Raw genomic sequence first — 23,817 nt, forward strand, 5'->3', positions numbered from 1 at the left:
AGGCCGCTGTCCTCCTTGTGGGTTGATGGTCCATCTGCGCTGCCACTGCAGGATCTCCAGCCTCTACATCGAGTGTGTGTGAGTGACTCTCCTGCTGCTCTCCGGCCGGATCTCAAACGCTCAGTGACCAGTGTGTGTGTGCAAGAGCTGATAAAATGTAAAAACTGTAACTTGAATGCAATGTAAGTCTGCTAAATGCATAAATGTAAATGTAAAATGTGTGTGTGTGTGTTTTGTAGGAAGTTCACATATGCGGATGATCAGGGCAAACAGCTGCTGAGCTCCTGTCAGAATCAGTGTCCCAAACAGGTGCTGTAGGGTTAGTTCTGTAAGAAGCGGAGAGTGTTGCATGCTGGGATGCGCTGCTCTGTGCTGATTGGTTGTTGTGAATGTGTGTGTGCAGCTGGGATGCGGGCACCGCTGTAAGCTGCTGTGTCACGCCGGTGACTGCGATCAGAGCTGCGGTCAGCGAGTCAAGCTCAAGTGCCCCTGCAAGAGGATCAGAAAGGTACAAACACTCACTCTTCACAGCAGATCTAATGTTTGTGGTCAGATGATGAAGTCATCACATGGCTTTAATAAGCACTCATCACTGTCACTGTGTAAACACGTTTGTGTGTGTGTTCAGGAATTCCCTTGTTCTCGTGCGAGATCACAGACTGACTTGGTTGTGTGTGACGAGACGTGTCGAGAGTTTCAGAAGAAACATGCAGAGGTAACGCACACACACTCACTCTTATGCACTCACAGATGCACACACACTCATGCATTCATAAATGCACATGCATGCACGCACTTATACACACTCACGCTTATGCGTATGCGCACACACTTATGCACCCACAGATGCATACACATACACACACGCTTATAAGTTCAAGTTGAGCTTTATGTCCATGTTTCAGAAGGTAGGGGTTTGCGTGGGGTTTCAGAGGGGGGTGGGGTGGTTTGAGTTCAGGGCTCTCACAGCCTGGGGGAAAAAGCTGTTGAGCAGTCTGGCGGAGCGGGCTCTGATGCTCCAGTACCGTCTTCCTGATGGTAGGAGCTGGAAGAGACTGTGGGAGGGATGGGTGGAGACCTTCACAATGATGTTGGTTTTGCAGGAGCATCGTGTAAGGAAAATGTCCAGGATGGAGGGGAGAGGGGCACCGATGATCTTTGCAGCTGTGTTCACTGTCCGCTGGAGGGTCTTGCGGTCAGCAGCACTGCAGTTCCCGTACCAGACAGTGATGCAGCTGGTCAGCACACTCTCAATGGTGCCTCTGTAGAATGTGGTGAGGATGGGTGGAGGGAGACTTGCTCTTTTCAGCCGGCGGAGAAAGTGTAGGCGCTGTTGTGCCTTTTTGGAGAGTGACATGGTGTTGGTGGTCCAGGTGAGATCCTCTGTGATGTGCACCCCCAGGAATTTAGAGCTGCTGACTCTCTCCACCGTCGAGCTGTTGATGGTCAGTGAGGGGTGGTCAACGGAGTTTCTCCTGAAGTCCATCACAACCTCCTTTGTCTTTCCCACACTGAGGGACAGATTGTTAGTGGCACACCATTCAGCCAGCTGTGCCACTTCCTCTCTGTAGTGCGTTTCATCGTTGTTGCTGATGAGACCTACCACTGTTGTGTCATCAGCAAACTTGATGATGTGGTTGGAGCTGAACTTGGCAGTGCAGTCGTGGGTCAGCAGTGTGAAGAGCAGCGGGCTGAGCACACAGCCTTGTGGGGCCCCTGTGCTCAGTGTGGTAGAGCTTGAGGTGTTGTGGCCGACACGGACTGACTGAGGTCTTCCAGTTAGAAAGTCCAGGATCCAATTACAAAGGTAATTGTTAAGGCCCAGCAGGTTTAGTTTATTTATGAGCTGTTGTGGGATTATTGTGTTGAATGCCGAGCTGAAGTCAATGAACAGCATTCTAACATAGGAGTCTTTATTTTCTAGGTGGGTAAGAGCCAGGTGGAGGGTGGAGGAAATTGCATCGTCCGTAGAGCGGTTTGGACGCTATGCAAACTGGAGCGGGTCGAGTGTGTTGGGGAGGCAGGTTTTGATGTTGATGTCAAAGCCTTCACCGATTATCGGCCTGGCCGATTATTGGCACCGATATTAAGAATTTTTATGATAATCGGTATCGGTCATTTTCAAAACCGATGTGCCGATAAAATTATTTAATTTTGAAACGCGCTATTTGGCTCTGATGCAGCCTGTCGGAACTCACCACTCTGTGGCCTAGAGCAGTCTCCGCCCACCGCGCATCTGATTTGTTGAGAGTCAGGAGTCCGACCAATCAACGTGGAAGACTAAAGGCACTCTCACACCGAAAGCGCTTGCTAACTGGTGCTGCTTCATCACGCATCAGTTATCTCTCAAAGGCAGCAGCAGACGTTTCTCAAGTTGCAATAAATTACAATCCACTACACTGAAGTTGTAAAAACCTCAATATTATCTATTTATGGTTTCCGAGATGGGGGGAAACGCAGGGGGAATCGCGGTCATATAAATGGAATTTACTGTATAACGCGGAGTCACGTAATTAGTCAAAGTTTGGATGAATTAATCAAAAGTAGGTCAGTACACTTAAATCGACTCACAATATGGACTATCTGCAAACATTAAGCTGCAAAAAGACTATTTAAATATGAATTCTGCATGTTCGGCGTGTCTCTGTATAGGTGAATGGCACAGACACACACACACACACACACACACACTGAAGTGCGGGCGCTCGCGGTGTTTTCCGCATCTACCATGTCACTAAATGAGGACATAAATATATGAACATCATCCACAGAACTGCTCTGAGAGTTATTTCATGAGCATTTGACTGTTTCGTTTGAGTAAAACGATCGTCATATCATAAATAGGCTACAGAAACTTAAGAGGTCCTCATGGCAACCCGTCAAAATAAAGGTTCGGTTTATTTACTAATGCTACTACAATTATTACAACTTTTGTTTAAAAGAACAATCACACAATACGCTATTTCTTCCATGTTTTAATTTTAATAGTAAACCCATTTGTTTGCCAAATTTGAGTTTAACTCTCATTTGATTAAAAAATCAATTAAATGAATGTTTTATGCCTTCATTTGCACTGCTCTGTAAATGAAAACTAATGGAAATTACTGTCACATAGGCCAAGACTAAGATACTGTCACATAGGCCAAGACTAAGATACTGTCACATAGGCCAAGACTAAGAGACTGTCACATAGGCCAAGATTAGGATGACGGAAATTGGGACATTTCAATAGGCTATTGAACCAAGTGAGCCTATAACAGGCTATTAGTGTTATAGTTTCATTAAAATAGTTGCGGTCTTCTTCACAACTTCTACAATGGAGCTATGAAGACAATTAAATTATTTGTGGGAAGTCGTGGCCTAATGGTTAGAGAGCTGGACTCGTAATCCAAAGGTTGCGGGTTCGAGTCTCGGGCCGGCAGGGATTGTAGGTGGGGGGAGTGAATGTCCAGCGCTCTCTCCACCCTCAATACCACGACTGAGGTGCCCTTGAGCAAGACACCGAACCCCCAACTGCTCCCCGGGCGCTGCAGCATAAATGCTGCCCACTGCTCCGGGTGTGTGTTCACTGCTGTGTGTGTGTGTTCACTGCTGTGTGTGTGTGTTCACTGCTGTGTGTGTGTGTTCACGGTGTGTGTGTGTGTGTTCACTGCTGTGTGTGTGTGTTCACGGTGTGTGTGTGTTCACTGCTGTGTGTGTGTGTTCACTGCTGTGTGTGTGTGTGTGTGTGTGTGTGTGTGTTCACTGCTGTGTGTGTGTGTTCACTGCTGTGTGTGTGCACGTTGGATGGGTTAAATGCAGAGCACGAATTCCGAGTATGGGTCACCATACTTGGCTGAATGTCACTTCACTAAATTATTTACACTTATTATATACACTGCGCTTTTTAAATTAATCAACTGATGTGCATTAGATGATGAATAGTCCCCTCTTGTAGGTTATGATTTAGTCAGCCGATAATAATGAATGAAGAATTATGAGAGGTTATGCTATTACACATACATTTCTAACATGTAAATTATTGAAGCCAAATACTTACATTTCCCAAGCTGTTTAGCTGTAGTATTTAGTATTCATAGGCTTAATCATGAAGCATACAGTGGCCCCACTTTTAACTCTCTCTTTATATATTACCCTTATTGTAGATGGATGCATGGGGGAAGACAAGAGTAAGAAGTGCAACCAACACTAGGGAAGGCCATTTTTTATCAGAGCCCTTGTTATTCTTAATTTTGACATTCATTTTCATTTTTACACCAGACACATATATCGGTTCAATAAATTGGTTATCGGTCTACTTGGTCTGTAATAATCGGCATCGGCATCGGCCCTGAAAAACACATATCAGTCGATCCCTACTCAAAGCACTTCATCATGATTGGAGTCAGTGCTATGGGACGGTAGTCATTGAGACAGGACACAGGTGATTTCTTTGGTACCGGTATGATTGTTGTGGATTTGAGACGTGGGGACGACTGCCTGGCTCAGCGAGGTGTTGAAGATATCTGTAAGCACATCTGTCAGCTGTGCAGCACAGTCTCTCAGAACACGGCCAGGTATGTTGTCAGGACCCGCAGCCTTGCGTGGGTTAATCCTAGATAGGGTCTTCCTTACGTCGGCTGGAGACAGACAGAGCGCCCGGTCGTTGGGAGGTGTGGGCAGTTTTTGTGCAGGTGTGTCATTCTGCATTTCAAACCGTGAATAAAAGTGGTTGAGTGCATCGGGGAGGGATGTGTCCTCATCACAGGCCTGTGGCGGGGGCTTGTAGTCAGTGATGGTCTGAATGGCTTGCCACAGGCTCCGTGTGTCTCTGCTGTCTGTGATTGTTGATTTTTTGAGCATATGACCGTTTTGCATTTTTGATGCCACAGGACAGATTTGCTCTTGCTGTTTTGAGGGCTGCTTTATCTCCTGATCTGAATGCTTCATCTCTGGTCTTTAGCAGCCCACGAACCTCTGCTGTCATCCATGGCTTCTGGTTTGCACGTGTGGTGATGGTCTTGGTGACTGTCACATCATCAGTGCACTTTTTGATGTAAGCAGTCACAGTTTCAGTGTACTCATTCAGGTCTGTGTGGTTGTTGTAGGTGGCTGCCTCTTTAAACATGTGTGCATGCGCACACACACACACACACACACACAAACACACTTATACACTCACAGACGCATACACACACGCACATATTTACTCAGAAGAAACATGCAGAGGTAACTTGCATGCACACTTCTACACACACACACACACACTTGTGCACATACTACACTAACACAAACTCCAAATAAAAACATTGTTTTCTTATAATCATTTTTATCTTTGAAGATGTCAGCTAGGAGGTTTTGTCAGATTAAGTTCACAGCGCTATCCCTAAAGTAACACACACACACACACACACACAGAGTTATGGCTGTGATGTGGGTGAAAGTGTAGAGCGACACAGGAACTGTTGTCATGGAGAAGGGCCATAAAATCCACTGCCGGGTCATTGTTTCTTTTGGCTCAGACAGAGAGAGTGTGAAACTATAAAACAGCACATTAACACACACTTTTCCATCACAGTTGAGGGTTAATAGACACAGATTCCATTTCTCACACACACACACAAACACAGCCATCAGCTCAGTGGGAAACTTGGAGAAACAGTTACTGGACAATTAGTTTTGTGTGTTTGTGTGTTTGTTTCAGGCTTGTGCAGCAGAGGAAAGAGCCGCGCTGGAGGGAGAAATGAGAAAACAGCAGGTGAGTTAAGAAACACATGAACGTCATTGAGATCTGAGAAATGACTGTGATCTTCCTATGACGTCCATTGCAGCTGAAAGCTTCTTGCTGATGTAGCCTCTGAGGTGTGTGTGTGTGTGTGTGTGTGTGTTTCAGGCTGAACTGGAGGCGTTTGAGAAACGACAGAAAGGACGGAGGAAGAAGAACAGGAAAGTCACAGAGGTGGAGACAGAGGAGGGTGTGTGGCACAGATATAAGCTCCGCCTCCTGATGCCCATCTGTGGCATCCTGTTGGCCGTGGCGGCATTCTGTCTGCTGCAGCTGGCCAATCAGGAGATGGACAGAGAGTGAACGTACCTCAGCAGCTTCCTGAATGTCAACAGTGTTTTCTTTCAGTTAGGCAAACTTTTTTTTCATCCTTTAGTTGACTTGCGTAGATAATTAGAATACTAGTTACTAGAGCTGCACGATTCTGGAAAAATTGAGAATCACAATTTTTTTTGTCTCAAATAGAGATCACGATTCTCCCACGTTTCTGGACTAAACAAAATAATGTGTGACAAAATATGAATTGCTGCAGTCTATTTAAAAGTGTTTAATTTAAATGAATTATTAAACATTTTAATATATAATACAGTGTGGCCCGGTTTCACAGACAGGGTTTAGACTAAGCCAGGATTAGATCATAGTTCAATTAAGACATTTAAGCAATTTTTATAAACATGCTTAGGAAAAAAAACATTCCTGGTGTGCATCTTGAGACAAAACAAAGGCACTGATATATTTTAAGATCAGTCAGTGCCAGTTTCTTTCAGTTGAAACAGCTCAGACTTACATTTTAGACTAGGACTAGGCTTAAGCCTTGTCTGTGAAACCCGGGGTATATGTATTTAAAATATAGTGTATTTAATACACCAATTTTTAGTATTAAAATGATGAAAAACTGGTTTGTATTAATGATTCAATGACTCACTCATACCTCACTTGTTTCATTAGTGGATGAATCCGTGTTTTTGAACGAATCTCGAATGAATGAATGATTCAATGACAAATACATTTTTTAACAGTCACTTGTCGCCACCTACTGGCGAAACGATGCAATCGACACAAACGTTATTTGAAGCTTCACTTACTTTCAGAAGATGAGTGGCTCTATTTTGATTGCTACCATAGACATCAATGTTTGTAGCCGAACTATAAACTTTTATCCCAGTATTTCTATGAATGACTGTAAGACAGAAATAATACTGTGTAGTTGAAAAGACTGTTTGTGAAGCTTTTTCTTACCTAAACACGTTAACTGTCTGCTCTCTGGATCAGCAGCAGCGCGAATGCAGACTTGAATGTTCCGGTATGATTTTTCAAAGTTTTAATAGACACGGACGAATCGTTGTCATTTAGAAATTAGATCGTGTGGGTATTTGAATCGAGATTGCGATCTTCTAACGATTAATTGTGCAGCTCTACTAGTTACATATGATTTAGTCTTTGTTTCATCGCTTGACGAAACTGTGATTTTCTGTTAGATTGTGCCTCACTTTTATTAAAACTGTGAAGTTAATTTAAAGCACCGTGATTTTATTTCCATTATTAAGAGACAATTATTCTATGAGTGACATTTGGGAGATAACCTTATAAATGTTAAAAATAAAGACTTTGTCTCAGTGATGTCACACTGATGTGCTCCGAGTGCTTGATTGTAAAAAGAGTTGGGATGAGAAGGACTCAAGCATCTGCTGGTGGCACTTTCTGGTGCAAATACAGTGAATGGAATTGACAAACTGGATCAGAATAGTTTTGTAACAGTCAGTAGATGAAACGACTGAACCGCTGATGAACTATCTGTCTGAATTATTCACATCAGATGCCTGACTTCATCAATTGGACATTGTTAATTCTGCGTATCGAGATTTTCCTCAAAATGTTCTTTGAAACTATATATACATTTAGATCCATATATATTTGGACACTGACACAATATTCATAATTTCGGCTCTGTATGCCACCAGAAAATAATTTAAAATCAATCAAGAGGAAATTGAAGTGCAGACTTCAAGCTTTAATTCAAGGGGTTGAACAAAAATATAACACAAAATGCTTAGGAATTACAACCATTTTTATACACAGTCCCCCCATTTTCAGGGGCTTAAATGTAATGTAATGTAAATGACAAATAAAAACAATCATAAATAAAATGTTTATTTTTAATATTTTGTTGAGAATCCTTTGCAGGCAATGACTGTGTTAAGTCTGAACTCATGGACATCAGCAGAGACTTTCTTCTTTCTGATGCTTTGCCTGGTCTTTACTGCAACTGACTTCAGGTGTTTGTGTGTTTGTGGCTCTTTCTGTCTTTAGTTTTGTCTTCAGCGAGTGAAATGCTGCTCGATCGGGTCGAGATCAGGAGATTGACTCGGCCATTGCAGAATATTCCACTTTTTTACCTTCACAAACTCTTGGGTTGCTTTTGCTGTATGTTTTGGGTCATTGTAGAAGGCCGTCGGAGCCCTCGAGTATCTCGGAGGACCTGGCGGCTGAGTGGCGGAGTCGATTTGTTGGCCTGCTGATTCAGACTGACAGTCATCTACAGGCGATGGACTCAAGTTCAAGTTCATTTTATTTGTATAGCACATTTACAACAGCCACCAGGTAAAGTGCTTTACAGATTATACCACATACACAGAAAACAGACCGGACAATTTAATACAGCCCGTTTAAAAATGAAAAATGGCCATATCACAGTAGTCAATACACTAAGGAAAACAAATGTTTTTAGCAGGGACTTAAAAAAAGACCGCGAAGGGGCCATTCTAATCTCTAGAGGCAGGGCCCTGCCACTGCAAACGCTCCCCTCTGCGCTTAACCCTAACGTGAGGGACTACCAACAAAGCCTGGTCGCAGGATCGAAGGCTTCTGGACGGAGTGTAGAGATGAAGAAGCTCAGAGAGGTAGACAGGGGCTAGGTTGTGTAGGGATTTATATACAAATAGGAGAATTTTAAAGTCTATTCTCTGACAAACCGGCAACCAGTGTAAGGATTTAAGAGCTGGGGTGATGTGTTCATGTTTACGACACTTTAAAAGAAGTCTGGCCGCAGCGTTCTGAACAAGCTGAAGACGTGCAATCTGACCCTTCGATATACCGCAGTATAAAGAATTGCAGTAATCTAGACGAGACGTAGCAAAAGCGTGAACAGATATTTCTAGAGTTTTAGGAGTGAGAAAATATTTAATTTGGGACAGTAAGCGAAGCTGATAAAAACTGGATCCGATAACAGAAGAGATATGTTTATCAAATGTTATACTACGGGGCCGTTGAATGCTTGAATCTGATTGGCTGACGAACGTTCTGAGGTGTGCAATTATTTTCAGGGAAACGCACGGCGAACGTAGTTCCAGGCAGCTTTCTTGACCGCATTACAGTTCCATATCACTTCGCATCGTTGTCAGCGCTGCCCTGACGATTTTATCAGTTAGCCTAGTGCAGCAACTTAAAGGCTACACATGACATTTCTCACTAGCGAGGTAATAACAGCGCTGCATCTTAAAGCAGACTTACAGTTTAGAGACGGTGCTTCAGAACACTGTTGAGGGACACACAGAGGTAGCCTAATTCATACAAGCTCTCTCTCTCTCTCTCTCTCTCTCTCTCTGTGTCTCTGTCTCTCTCGCTCTCTTTCTAATAACTTCATTATTAACTGCATTAGTCTGCTATCAACGGCTCAAGCCTCCATTGCCAGCTTTAAAATGACGTTTTGGAACTAGCAAAAGAGTCGTTGGATGAGATGCGGAAGAAATAATCCTACTCACAATAGCGATTTAAGTAGAAAAACCGGACGAATCCCTTGAAATATATCATCTGATCGATGTCTTGAGGTGTGGCAACCGTAGTATAAGCGGAATAATTGACTCCGGACCGTTGAATTATTAGAAAAATAATGCACACCCGAGGTGTAACTCCGCTTCGCGTCGTGTCCGCATCACCACCTCGTGTGTGCATTATTTTTCTAATAATTCAACGGCCCGTCGTCAATTATTCCTTACTTAAATGCTGGTCAACAAGAACTCCTAGGTTCTGTACCCGTGAGGATCTAAAAACAGATAAACTTTCTAACTCAGGGCTTATAGACTGAGAGTTCTCCTTGGGGCCGAAAACAATTACCTCGGTCTTGCCTTCATTTAGGACGTGGGGTGGTGATGGCGCAGTGGATAAGACACGTGCCTTTGGTGTGAGAGACCTGGGTTCGAATCCACTGTGAGACACCAATGTGTCCCTGAGCAAGACACTTAACCCCTAGTTGCTCCAGAGGCGTGCGACCTCTGACATATATAGCAATTGTAAGTCGCTTTGGATAAAAGCATCAGCTAAATGAATAAATTGTAAATGTAAATGTAGGAAGAGGACATTTTGGGCTAGCCATGATTTAACCTCCTCTAGACATTGCAGAAGAGAAGTAATCGCAGTGGAATTGTTTCTTTTGATTGGTAAATAGATCTGAATATCATCTCCGTAGAAATGAAAACACACGCCATGTTTACGCAGAATAGAGCCCAGAGGAAGCATGTAGAGAGAAAATAGAGAGGGAGCTAAAATAGAGCCTCGAGGAAGGCCACAGGTCAGAGGAGCAGGGCAAGAGAGGGCTTTTAGACCTACCCAAGACTCCAATCTAGATAATAGTGAGGAGTGGTCTACGGTATCAAAAGCGGACGACAGATCTAAAAGAATAAGAACCACAGAGTCTCCGGAATCAGTGGAGAGGTAAATATCATTTAACACTCTCAACAGGACGGACTCAGTGCTGTGAGCAGACTTAAAACCAGATTGAAAAACCTCATAAATATAGTTACTTGACAGAAAACACTGAAGCTGATTCAGCACAATTTTCTCCAAAACTTTTGAAATGAAAGGTAAGACAGAAATTGGCCGAACATTTTTTAGGACAGAGGAATCCAGTGAAGGCTTCTTGAGCAGAGGAGTGACCGTAGCCACTTTAAGACTGGCAGGAACAGAGCCCGTTTGGAGACACTTATTGATAAGAGACACCAAACCTGGCCCAATTGAATTGATAATTAATTTAAAAAATCTCGGGTGAATGATATCGCTAGAACAGAATGAAGGTTTAAGCTTGCCAATCACCTCCTTCAGTTCCTGGAGATTGATAGGTTCAAAAGCACTGAAAACGGCAGAGGCAGATGACATGATTGGAGAGACCGTTAATGTTAAAGTGGGGCAGACCCTAAGTCTTAAGTTAGTCATTTTGTCACTGAAATATCTCAAGAAGCTTTCACAGAGAGCAACAGAGGCAACAGGCAAAGTGTTAACGGAAGGATTTGTCACAGATTGAATAATTGAAAACAATACCTTAGGTTTAGAGTGATTAGTTTCAATTAAATTAGAAAAATAAGCAGCTTTCGCAGACTTAGCTGCAGTCTGGTAAGATGTCAGAGAGTCTCTGAACATTAGAAGAGAGATATGCAGCCTGTCCTTTTTCCATTTTCGTTCTGCCTTTCTACAATTTTGTTTTAGGAGACGGGTGTCAGAGTTATGCCAGTTCAGATTTTGGTTTGTGCTTGTGAGGTTTAAGGGGAGCAGTTGCATTTGCCACCTTCAGACAGGCAGAATTCATGAGGCTAAGATGTTGATCAGCATCCAAGTCAGATAATGATTGATCCAAGTGCAACTGTGAGCAGCATTCAGCGAAGCACAAGCTGAAATTTGTGCTAAACTGAGGAGAGTAGAACCGAGACAGAATTACAGGTGTAGTAGAAAAATGAGAGAGATCTGGAAGAGTCGGTGAAAATAGTATGGGCTTATGGTCCGAGATCATAAAATCTGAGAGCACAATATCAGTCACATCAAGCCCATATGACAGTACAAGATCCAACGTATGGCCCTGAATATGAGTAGAGTCACTGATCCACTGAGATAGATTAAAAGCGTCAATAAGATTAAGAAAGTCATGTGATAGTCAGAAGAGCCTTCGTTGGAGACGATGGGATCATTGATGGTTGTATCTATGGATTGTTTACCAGTGAGTTCAAGAGACACGCAGTCGAATGATAAAGTATATGATGTACTGCGTAAACGAGTATTATAAGAAGTGTACAGTGGTGAACAGAGCAATACAAAAGAATCGGAAACTGAAAGTTTTTCTAACCATAAATAACTAGAATCATTTGGGACCCGAATGCAAAACCAAAGGGTATACTAGGTGGACACCTAAATATACGAAGTTTAAAATCAAAAAGTGATCAGATTAATCATATATTAGTGGAATCTAATTTAGTTTTTCTCTGTTTATCAGAAACCTGGCTCCATGCTAACTCTCCATCAGCAGCTTTAAATGTCTCAGGTTATGATGTTAAGGAGGGGAGCTATGATTTATGTGAGAGACACTATCCGTTGTAATGAGATCCTATGGCAAAATCCTATTGATCTAGAATGTATAGGTTTAAATATGATTCTATCATCTCAGATGTCGTTTTCACTTACAGTTATTTATCGGGCACCTGCTTTAAATAATAGCTTTTATGATGAACTTAAGAAGGTATTATGTCAGTGTGATTTTAAGAAAGAAGTTATTGTTATGAGTGATTTTAGTTTACATTGAGAAGACAAAATCGAGAGAAAGATCGCTGATGGTTTTAATCTAGTTCAAATGGTCAAATGTCCAACACAAATAACAAATAGTACTAGTACCCAGATTGATTTAATATTTAGTAATAGAACGAATCACACAGTCTTATAATATGATAACAGGGTTGTCAGATCATTATATGGTGCTTATATCTAGAAAATTAACAAGTGATTAAATATACATGCCAGTAATAAGGAATTCTTTGGTATTCCAAAAAATAAGCAAGACGATTTTAATGTAGCTATAAAAAATATGAACTGGAAAGATTCATTACATAATACTGATTCAGAAATAGCTCGACAGAAAAGTTACAATCTACAATTAGTGATTTTTTTCAGTCAAGATGAAATGTAGGTACAAGACCCTCCCCTGGGTGAATGATAATATCAAAAAAATTAATGAAGGAACGCGATAATGCTTTAAAATTAGCAACAAGATCAAAGATGGCTCATGATAGAAATACATTTGTAATGTTAAGAAATAAGGTAGTAAGAGTATTAAGGAGAGCAAAGGCAGATCACAATTATTGAAAATGCTCACGGTAACTCAAAAACTATATGGAGACAGATTAAAAAATGAACCGGGAAAAATAATGTCAAAGCAAGGCCAATTGAATTGAAGATTAATGATACAATTTTACAGAGCCCAACTGATGTGGCACAGGCCTTTAATCACTATTTTGTTGATTCAGTGGATAAAATTACTCAAAGTTTCAAAGTACAACAACCTTATTTACGAACAAATAATGCTAGCGAGACAGCTTTAGTATAAGAACCAGTAACTAAGTTAGATGTTGAAAAGGTAGTAATTTCTCTCAAGTCCTCAAGGGCTAAAGATCTCTATTGTATAGACACACTTTTATTGAAACAAATTAGTTCCTCAATAGTTAACCCTGTAACACATTTAATGGATATTTCATTAGATCAAGGGAGATTCCCAACCTCTTGGAAGCCGATGGTTTTGGCCCCTATATTTAAGGGAGACGATCCCCATTTAACCAGCAATTATTGTCTTCCCCACAATATCAAAAGTTTTTGAAAAACTGGTGGCTTAACAAATTATTGACCATTTTAATAATACTCCTTTTCAATTACATCCGATGCAGTTTGGCTTTAGGATAAATCGTTCAACAGAAACGGCCACTTGTTATTTTATTGAAAAGGTAAAGGCATTAATAGATAAAGGTGGGGTGGTAGGGGCTGTATTTCTTGATTTACAGAAGGCGTTTGATACGGTAAATCATAATATTCTTTTACAAAAATTACTCAATTTTAATTTTTCGACAAAATCTGTAAATTTAATTGAATCTTATCTTTCTTCCTGTTCTCAGGTAAAAATTGATAATTACAAATCTAATTCACTATTCATTTCAACTGGCGTTCCACAAGGGTCCATATTGGGGCCAATTCTCTTCAGCATGTATATTAATGATTTACCCATAGTGTGTCAACAATGTAATACCATAATGTATGCTGACTATACAGTCATTTTCACGCATGGTAAAAATGCAGAAGAGGTTGCAAGTAAGTTGAGAGATATTCTGGCAAAAATCATATCCTGGCTCAATCAGTGTCATCTGATATTAAACGTGTCAAAAACAGCTTGTATGTTCTTTTCTAAAGGACATAGTGTTGATATAAAATGGCATATTTTCATTTCAGGAGAGAGATTAAAGGTTGTTTCAGAATATAAATATTTAGGGGTTCATTTGGACTCACGTCTTGGTTTTAAAACGCTTAAAACCAAGGTATGTAAAAAGGTATGTAAAAAGGTACAATTTAATTTAGTTCATTTTTGGTTTATTAGAAACTCTTTATCAAATGAGGCTGCAAAAGTATATTTTCATTCTATGACTCTCTCTCGCATTACTTATTGTCTGACAAGTTGGTCTAATACACATGCTACAGTTCTAAAACCATTGGAATTATTGTACAAACAAGCACTTAAGAATTTGGATAAAAAAACTCTTTAGTTTTCACCATTGTCATATTTTAAATGCGTATAACCTGCTTAGCTGGGAAAATATCTCCAAATTTAAAAATGTTTGTTTGGTGTATAAGATTATGCATGGTTTAGCTCCTCCTCCTCTGGCTTATTTTATTAAATTTAAATCTATTGAAAACAGAGTAACTAGAGGTGCAGCTGAAGCTGGCTGCATAATTCCATATAGAAGCTGTTTTCTCATTCAGAGCATCACATCTGTGGAATCCAATACCACAATGAATTAGAGAATGTACATCCTTTAAATCATTGAAGCACCATTTTAAGAAATGGCTTCTTAATAACCAACAATGTGAACATTAATGTTGTTAATATTTCTTAATAAGCTGCTTGCTATTTTTTTTTTTTTTTTATAATTTTTTATTGTCAGTTTGTATAATTTGTTGTTTAATTTTTGGTTGAATTTCGTTATTGTATTTTTTTCTATTTTGGTTCTTTTTTCCTCTAATTTTTTGGCCTAATAACATCTGGCAAAGGGACTACCAATGAAAACTAGCCTTTGGGCTAATTTGGGTACATTTACAGTTGTGGTCAGAATTATTGAAACCCTTGGTAAATATGATCAAAGAAGACTGTGAAAATTAACCTGCTTTGTTAATCCTTTTGATCTTTTATTTAAAAAAATCACAAAAAGCTAACCTTTCATTGGATAATAAGAATTTAAAATGGGGGGAAATATCATTATGAAATAAATGTTTTTCTCAAACACACGTTGGACACAATTATTGGCACCTTTTTATTCAATACTTTTTGAAACCTCCATTTGCCAGTTTAACAGCTCTAAATGTTCTCCTATAATGCCTGATGAGGTTAGAGAACACCTGACAAGAGATCAGAGACCATTCCTTCATCCAGAATCACTCCAGATCCTTTAGATTCACAGCTCCATGACGGTGGTTCTTCTCTTCAGTTCATCTCACTCATTTTCTACAGGGTTCAGATCAGAGGACTGGAATGGCCAGCAGAAGCTTGGTTTTGTGCTCAGTGACCCATTTTTGTGTTGTTTTTGAGGTTTATGTTTGGATTATTGTACGGTTGGAAGATCCAAACATGGCCCATTATAAGATTTCTAACAGAGTCAGTCACTTATTGATTTTTTATCTGTTGGTGTTTGATAGAATCCATGATGCCATGTGTCTAAACAAGATGTCCAGGACCTCCAGCAGAAATATAGGTCCACAACATCACAAATACAGCAGTATATTTCATTCTACACATGGGGTACTTTTATCCCTGTGTTCTCCAAACCCATCTTGAGTGTTTGCTGCTAAAAAGCTCATTTTTTAGTTTCATCTGACCATAGAAGCCAGTCCCATTTGAAGTTCCAGTCGTGTCTGATAACTGAATATGCTGGAGATTGTTTTTGGATGAGCTAGGAGAATTTTTCTTGAAATCCTCCCAAACAACATGTGGTGATGTAGGGGCTGTTTGACAATTTTTTTTTAAGGTTTTCTGACCCCGAGACTCAACTATTTTCTGCAATTCTCCAGCTGTGATCCTTGAAGAGTCTTTAGCCACTCAAACTCTCCTTCTCACCGTGCATTAGGACGATATAGACACACGTCCTCTTCCAGGCAGTTTCATTACATTTTCTGTTGATTGGAAATTCTTAATTATTGCCCTGATGGTGGAAATGGGGATTTTCACTGCTCTAGCTCTTTTCTTAAAGCCACTTCACTAATTTGTGAAGCTCAATGATCTTTTTCTGCACATCAGAAATATATTCTTTGTTTTTTCTCATTGTGATGGATGATTAAGGGAATTTGGGCTTTGTTTTCCCTCCTATTTATATTTCTGTGAAACAGGAAGCCATGGCTGGATAATTTCATGTTCATAATCACCCTAGAGTGCTCAAAATTGTGAATATGAATGGGAATATACTTCAGAGATATTTTACTCTTAAGAATTTCTAGGGGTGCAATAATTGTGTCCAACGTGTGTTTGAGAAAAACATTTATTTCATAATGATATTTCCCCCCATTTTAAATTCTTATTATCCAATGAAAGGTTAGCTTTTTGTGAATTTTTTAAATAAAAGATCAAAAGGATTAACAAAGCAGGTTAATTTTCACAGTCTTCTTTGATCATATTTACCAAGGGTTTCAATAATTCTGACCACAACTGTACATTCATGAATGTTGATTAATGTACACTGTCCCTTTTTGTGAAATAAATAAATAAAATCGTGCATTTGTAATCTGAAGCACCGCACAATCAGCTTTGCTGCATGTGACTGAATCTGGGCAGAGTATATCTCTATACACTTCAGAATTGATCCACTGCTTCTGTCTTCTGTCTCATCATCACTAAATAGCAGTAACCCAGAGCCACTGAAACCATGCAGCTAATGTTTCACAGATGCTGCTGTGTGCTTTGATCATCAGCTGCTCCAACCCTTCTCCAGACTCTTTTCTTCCCATCATTCTGGTACAGGTTGATCTTAATTTAATTTACACCTACATTTACATTTATTCATGTAGCAGACACTTTTATCCAAAGTGACTTACAATTGGGGAATACATCAAGCAAATCTTCTTAAAGAGGCAAACAGACACAGGAAGTGCTCGTAATACCAAGTTTCAGGCATTGTTCAAAAAAGTACAAGCTAGACAGGGAAAGAATAAGGGGAAGTGAGGCACTAAATGATCTGTACCAGCACACCAGTGAGCAGCAGACAGCCCACCCAGATGCTTTTCTCATCTTGGCTGGGGATTTCAACCACGAAGACTTAAAGAGTGTGTTCCCAAAAATACACCAACACAGACTTTCCAACAAGGGGAAAAAATACTCTGGACTTTGTTTACACCACCCAGAGAGGAGCTTACAAGGCCCTCCCCCTTCCCCACCTCGGAGCCTCAGATCTACATCACTGTCATGCTAATGCCTGCATACAGGCCGCTCATTAAAGTCATCAAACCAGTTCACAAACAGATACAAGTGTGGCCGGAAGGGTCGTCAGAGGCACTTCAAGACTGTTTTGACACCACTGACTGGAATATGTTTAAACAGGCTGCCACATAAAACAACACTACAGACCTCCAAGAGTACTCAGAGACTGTCACTGCCTACATCACCAAGTGCATTGATGATGTAACGGTCACAAAGACCATCACTGTCAGGGGCAACCAGAAGCCGTGGATGACAGGGGAGGTCTACAGACTTCTGAAGGCTCGGAACGCTGCCTTTAGAGCTGGAGATGAGGAGGGCCTGAAGACAGCTAGGGCCAACCTATCCCGCGGCATCAAAGAGGCCAAGAGACAGTACTCCAGGAGGATAGCCCATCGTTTCACTGACAGCAGAGACACTCGGAGCCTGTGGCAGGGGATACAGACCATTATGGACTACAAGCCCCCACCACAGACCTGTGACAGCACCATCCCCCTGCTGAACGAGCTGAATGCCTTCTTTTCTTGCTTTGAGGCACAAAACAGCACCACTGCACAGAAGACTACACCTCCTCCCGGCGACCAGGTGATGACGCTGTCCCTGGACAGTGTGAGGAGATCCCTCAGCAGGATCAATGCACGCAAAGCTCCGGGTCCTGACAACATTCCTGGGCGTGTACTGAGAGACTGTGCAGTGGAACTCACTGATGTCTTCACATCTCGCTAAATCAGGCCGTTGTCCCCACATGCTTCAAAGCTACCACCATCATTCCAGTCCCTAAGAAGTCATCTCCATCCTGCTTCAATGACTACCGTCCAATACCACTCACTCCTATTCTCATGAAGTGCTTCGAACGGCTAGTCATGCACCACATCAAGTCTGTCCTCCCCCCCTCCCTGGACCCCTTCCAGTTTGCATATACGTCCAACCGCTCGACCGATGATGCCATCGCCACTGCCCTCCACCCAGCCCTCACACATCTGGACAAAAAAGACACATATGTCAGGATGCTGTTCATAGACTTAAGTTCAGCATTCAACACAATCATCCCTCAACAGCTCACTCACAAACTGGTCCAGCTGGGGCTCAACACCTCTCTGTGCAACTGGCTGTTGGACTTCCTGACCGGGAGACCTCAGGCAGTACAGGTCGGCATTAACACATCCAGTACCATCACACTGAACACTGGGGCCCCCCAAGGATGTGTGCTGAGCCCCCTCCTCTTCACTCTGCTGACCCAAGACTGCACACCGTCACACAACTCCAACCTTTTCATTAAGTTTGCGGATGACACGACTGTGGTGGGTCTCATTAGCAATAGAGATGAGACAAACTACAGGAGCGAGGTGAGCCGCCTGGCTGGGTGGTGCAGTGACAACAATCTCTCTGAATGTGGAGAAGACGAAGGAGATTGTTGTTGACTTCAGGAGAGTACACACTCAGCATGCCCCTCTGACCATCAACGGTGCGACTGTGGAGAGAGTGAGCAGCACCAAGTTCCTGGGTGTGCACATCACAGAGGACCTCTCCTGGACTAACAACACTGTAGCACTGGCCAAGAAAGCACAGCAGCATCTCTACTTCCTCCGCAAACTTAGAAGAGCCAGAGCCCCGGCCCCCATCATGTGCACCTTCTACAGAGGCACCATCGAGAGCATCCTAACTAGCTACATCACTGTGTGGTATGGCACTTGCAATGCATCCTGCCGCAAGTCACTTCAACGCATAGTGAGAGCAGCTGAAAAGATTGTTGGTGTCTCTCTCCCCTCCCTCCAGGACATCAGGGAGGAGACTGCGGAGACTCCAGACGAGGACCAGCAGTCTGAAGGTCAGCTTCATACATCAGGCTGTCAGGAAGCTGAACTCCCTGCCATCCTTGCCCCCCCTCCCCTCTTTTACCCCATGCAACACTGAACACTGATACCCCGACCCCCCCCCACCCACCCACTTAAAAACTGTGACCAGCACCTGTCACTTGTGCAGCATTGGACTGATCACTACCTCATCCAGCATTGACGGCAAACTACCTCTTCGGATAGTCTGATAAAGAGACTGTTCTTTTGTCACTTTAACAGACTGATAAGCTCTTCTTGCACTACACATACAGTATATCTGCACAGTTTTGTTTTATTTAACTGGTTTGCACTCTATCTGCCATGTGCCTTATGCCACTTTATTTATCTCTTTGTTTATGTTTCTACAATGTCCTTAGACTGATAAGCTCCTCTTGCGCTATATATATATATATATATATATATATATATATATATATACACTCTATACATATACACATAAATCTGCACAGTTTTGTTTTATTTAACTGGTTTGCACTCTATCTGCCATGTGCCTTATGCCACTTTATCTATCTCTTTCTTTATTTGTCTACAATGTCCTCATTTGTATATCTGTATAGTTGTATGTACATATGTTTAAACTGTATTTATCCGTATTTGAACGTCTACTGTCAGTGTCTTAAATGTTAACTGTATGCACCATGGGTCTGAGAGTAACGCAATTTCAATTCTCTGTATGTATGTGCCATACATGTGGAAGAATTGACAATAAAGCTGACTTGACTTGACTTGAAAGGGAAAGGGAAGTGGTGTGTGGCCAAGTATGGTGACCCATGCTTGGAATTTGTGCTCTGCATTTAACCCATCCAAGTGTACACACAGTAGTGAACATACACCCGGAGCAGTGTATAGAACAAAGAAAATAGAAAAAGTTTTATTTTTTTATTTTTATTTTTTAGGATTAATTCAGTGACGAGTTTTTCAGCTGTCTCTTGAGAATTGTCAGGGACTCAGCATTCCAAATTGGGGTGGGAAGATCATTCCACCAGCCAGGATCTGAGACTTCTGGAGGGGATGTAGATTTGTAATAGTGAGTGGAAGTAGGCCGGTGCTGAGCCTGTGGCTGTTCTATATGCAAATATCAATGTCTTGAACTTTATGCAAGACGTAACCGGCAGCCAGTGCAAGGAGATAAAGAGAGGTGTGACATGGGCTCTTTTGGGTTCGTTGAAGACCAGTCGTGCTGCTGCATTCTGAATCATTTGTAGAGGTTTGATTGTGTTTGATGGAAGTCCAACTAGAAGCGCATTGCAGTAGTAAAGCCTAGAAATGACAAGGGCCTGGAAAAGAAGTTGTGCAGCATGCTCTCTTAGAAAGGGCCTGATCTTTCTGATGTTGTGCAATGCAAACCCTCTGTATTTGCTCTGGTGAAGTTGTCTGCCTCCTGGAGAGTGTTCTTCTCTTGGCTGGATGTTGTGAAAGGGTTTTGTATGAAGAGCTCCTTTGACCGCATGATGTGGTTCACAGCAACAGCTTCCAAATGCTAATGGAACATGTAGAATTCACTTCAGACCTTTTACCTGCTTAATTTATGTAGAAATAACAAAGGAGTTGCCCACATATGTCCATGAAACAGCTTTTGAGTCAATTGTCCAATTACTTATGGTCCCTTGAAAAAGAGTGGAGGTATATATTAAAGAGCTGTAATTCCTTTAACCTTTCCTCCAATTTTGAGGAGAATACCCTCAAATTAAAGGTGGGGTAAGAGATTTATGGTAGCCAATGTTGACATTTGAAATCACCAAAACAAACACGCCCCTACCCCAAAAGGGTCTTGCCCCTATTTTGATAGCTCCGCCCCACACATACGTACGGCAACAATTAGTTCTTTGAAATAATGTTACTCACCTATCGAGAAGAAACAAAGCAACATCGGCGCCCAATCGCAGGCCTTCCCGCTCCTTGAGTTCTCTCCAGTGCTGGTAAGCTGATCCGATATTTACAGGGGTCCTACCTGCCTAATAGTAACACCGTGTCTACACTGGACGTGAGTGGCGCGGGAAAATAATATAGAACTCATTATAATCAGTGATGCTGTCTACACTGGATGGGACACGACAAATCCCCGACAGTAAACTGCTGCCGTGTTCTATTTATGACATATTGGCATAAATTTCAAATGATTTTCAACGGTCACTTTGTCGCATCCAGTGTAGGCAGACCGCGACAGGACAACTGTTGTGTTCGGTGTAGACACAGTGTAAGCTTTCTTTTCTTCCGCACACGTTTTCCTCTTGTGTTTTTTATCCGCCATCTCTACCTTTCTGTCATTGCTCGGCTCGGCTAATATCTGTCATGTGCACTGAGTGCTCTCTCCTCTGCATCATGAGTAGGCACGCCCCTTACTGCTGAGTGGCTACAAGTTTGTTTTGATACTCGCCCCGACTCGTTTTCTAAAGTGCTTTCGAAAAAAATGCATACCCCACCTTTAAAAAGTGTGCCATTTAAGCCCATATTCATTATATAACTGTAACTTGAATATATTTTGGTCAGCAGAATAAATATTAAATAATAAAGAATAAATAAAATAATAAAAATTGTGCCTGTGTCCAAATATATAAGGAACAATTCCACTCATTCTCTACTATAGGAGAGAAAGAATTGTATAAACTTGTTGGTTGTATCTCTCTATTAGTGCTACTGGATCTTAGCGCTGCGTTTGACACTATCGACCACAACATTCTTTTGAATAGACTAGAAAACTTTGTTGGCATTAGTGGAAGTGCAATGGCATGGTTCAAATCATACTTATCTGACCGCCATCAATTTGTGGCAGTAAATGAAGAGGTATCATACCAATCACAAGTGCAGTATGGAGTACCTCAAGGCTCAGTACTAGGACCATTGCTTTTCAAGCTTACATGTTACCCTTGGGAGATATCATCATGAAACCAGGTGTTAGCTTTTACTGTTATGCTGATGACACTCAGCTCTGTATCTCTTTGCACATTTGCTACATTTGGCTTTTTCACCAAGAATGAAAAAGTTTTTCGGTTGGGCTACAAATGTTAAATTTGGGAAATATTTGATTAATTTGGGGGTAATGGTGGTCTCTAATGTTTTGATATTTTTGGCATTCTGTAAGGAAGTGCCGCCGAGTCTCTGTAACTCCTATGCTGGCTCTCTCTCTCTCTCTCTCTCTCTCTCTCTCTCTCTCGCGGTGGAGATATAAATGCGCTCGCCGGATTCGCTCGTGCTCAGACAGACCGATACGTGAGGATAAAACAAACGAACTCTGAGTTATAAAACTAGCAAGTGTGTTTTTGCGATGGAATCGGCTGCAATGAACTTTCAGTAAGTATCCAGTGAGTCGCTCTCTCTATTTCTATAGATTTTGAACTCTAGCGCTACAGTTTCTCTCTTTCCTTTCCGTTCCTATAAATAACACACTGGTTTGTGTGTGTGTGTGTGTGTGTGTGTGTTTCGGATTCTCCTGCACAAGCTGGAAACTCTGAAGCGAAAAATACCTGGGTAAAAATAGCCTCGGTTTCTTTGCTCTGATGGTCCGGAGCGCCACGGATCTGCTGCCGTTACCGGAGGAGCGTCACAGCGCGAGCTGATCTCCAGCCCGTTACCGGTGAGATCAAAGTTCACAGTCTCATTTCTGAAATGGCCTTTATATTCATTATTACTATGACTGTCGTTAAAGCAACATTTACCGTTATGACTGACATTGATATTTCTGTAATGAATATGAGCTGAATGAATATATGTCATTCAGCTGAATATGAGTCCTGTTGATACACAAACTCACTGCAAACTCTCTCTCTCTCTCTCTCTCTGTGTGAGTGTGTCCTCAGGTGTGTGTGTGTGTCAGATGAGATGATCATGGGTGAAGCGTTCACACACACGCAGTGCTGCGGGAAACATCTGCGACTGCTGCTCTTCATACTGCTACCATGTGTGTGTGTCCTCATCTGTATGTGTGTGCTGCTGGCGCTCACAGGTAACACACACACTTGTTGGTTTTTGTGGTTTATGGGGACTCTCCATAGGCGTAATGGTTTTTATACTGAACAAACTGTGTGTGCTATTGCCCTACACCAACCCTACACCTAAACTTAGCCTCACAGGAGACTTTGTGCATTTTTAGATTTTCAAAAAAACACCATTTAGTATGTTTTTTAAGCCTTTTGAATTACGGGGACATAGGCAGTGTCCTCATAAACCACCTTCATATTGTAATACCTCTGTCATACCCATGTCATTATACAAATTTGTGTCCTCATAAACCACATAAACATGCACACACACACACACACACACACTGAGTGGATCTGTCAGCCTGCTCTCAGCCTCGACACATGGAGTGATGATACAAACAAGTGTCAAATAACAACTGTGACACACAAACACAAATACGCGCACACACACACACACACCTGCTGTCTCTCTGTACATGCTGGTGGTGTGTATGAGAAGATTCCAGCATCTTCACTCAGCTCTTGTGGCATTTGTCTGTGTATCTGTGAGGTTTTCAGGCTGTTATGTCTAATTTTGTCTCCTGCCAAATGAGTCACAACATGATGTTCACTGTCGTCTCTAAAAAAGAGAAATCTGCAACGATGAAACGCGTTTGTTCAGTCTGTTATGTGTTTGTAACTGTCTGACTACACTTCTGAGGTCCAGAATGTCCTCAGTAATAGTTAAACATACAAGTGAGCCAGACCTCACTAAAGGCTTCTAAATGTTTCAGTGCATGTCTGAGATGAACTCATTAATAC

The 23,817-nt window shown here is 41.7% G+C and overlaps 2 protein-coding genes across 8 annotated transcripts in view; both read left to right on the top strand.

Moving 5' to 3' along the window:
• Positions 1-7,916, top strand: part of LOC306860965 (NF-X1-type zinc finger protein NFXL1-like) — a 32,621-nt gene extending 24,705 nt beyond the window's left edge. Inside the window, exons 16-23 of the mRNA XM_079402987.1 lie at positions 1-78; positions 240-309; positions 404-508; positions 629-866; positions 1,411-1,445; positions 5,125-5,208; positions 5,684-5,737; positions 5,873-7,916. The exon at positions 1-78 is cut by the window's left edge and continues 221 nt beyond it. Of these exons, the coding sequence (XP_079259113.1) occupies positions 1-78; positions 240-309; positions 404-508; positions 629-866; positions 1,411-1,445; positions 5,125-5,208; positions 5,684-5,737; positions 5,873-6,067 (859 nt within the window). The 3' untranslated portion in view covers positions 6,068-7,916. The remainder of the gene's footprint in view (positions 79-239; positions 310-403; positions 509-628; positions 867-1,410; positions 1,446-5,124; positions 5,209-5,683; positions 5,738-5,872) is intronic.
• A 14,325-nt stretch (positions 7,917-22,241) lies between these two features.
• The window catches only part of LOC306860733 (atrial natriuretic peptide-converting enzyme-like), a 64,654-nt gene continuing 63,078 nt past the window's right edge, over positions 22,242-23,817 (top strand). The window contains exons 1-3 of one of the 7 annotated variants that reach the window (XM_079402593.1): positions 22,242-22,398; positions 22,536-22,670; positions 22,894-23,039. In XM_079402593.1, coding sequence (XP_079258719.1) covers positions 22,916-23,039 — 124 coding nt within the window. In that variant the 5' untranslated portion in view covers positions 22,242-22,398; positions 22,536-22,670; positions 22,894-22,915. Of the gene's footprint in view, positions 22,399-22,535; positions 22,671-22,882; positions 23,040-23,817 lie in introns of all 7 variants that reach the window. The other 6 variants (XM_079402598.1, XM_079402596.1, XM_079402595.1 and 3 more) reach the window with 6 other exon arrangements.

The sequence above is a fragment of the Barbus barbus genome, assembly GCF_936440315.1.
Source record: "Barbus barbus genome assembly, chromosome: 41".
Lineage (NCBI taxonomy): Eukaryota > Metazoa > Chordata > Actinopteri > Cypriniformes > Cyprinidae > Barbus > Barbus barbus.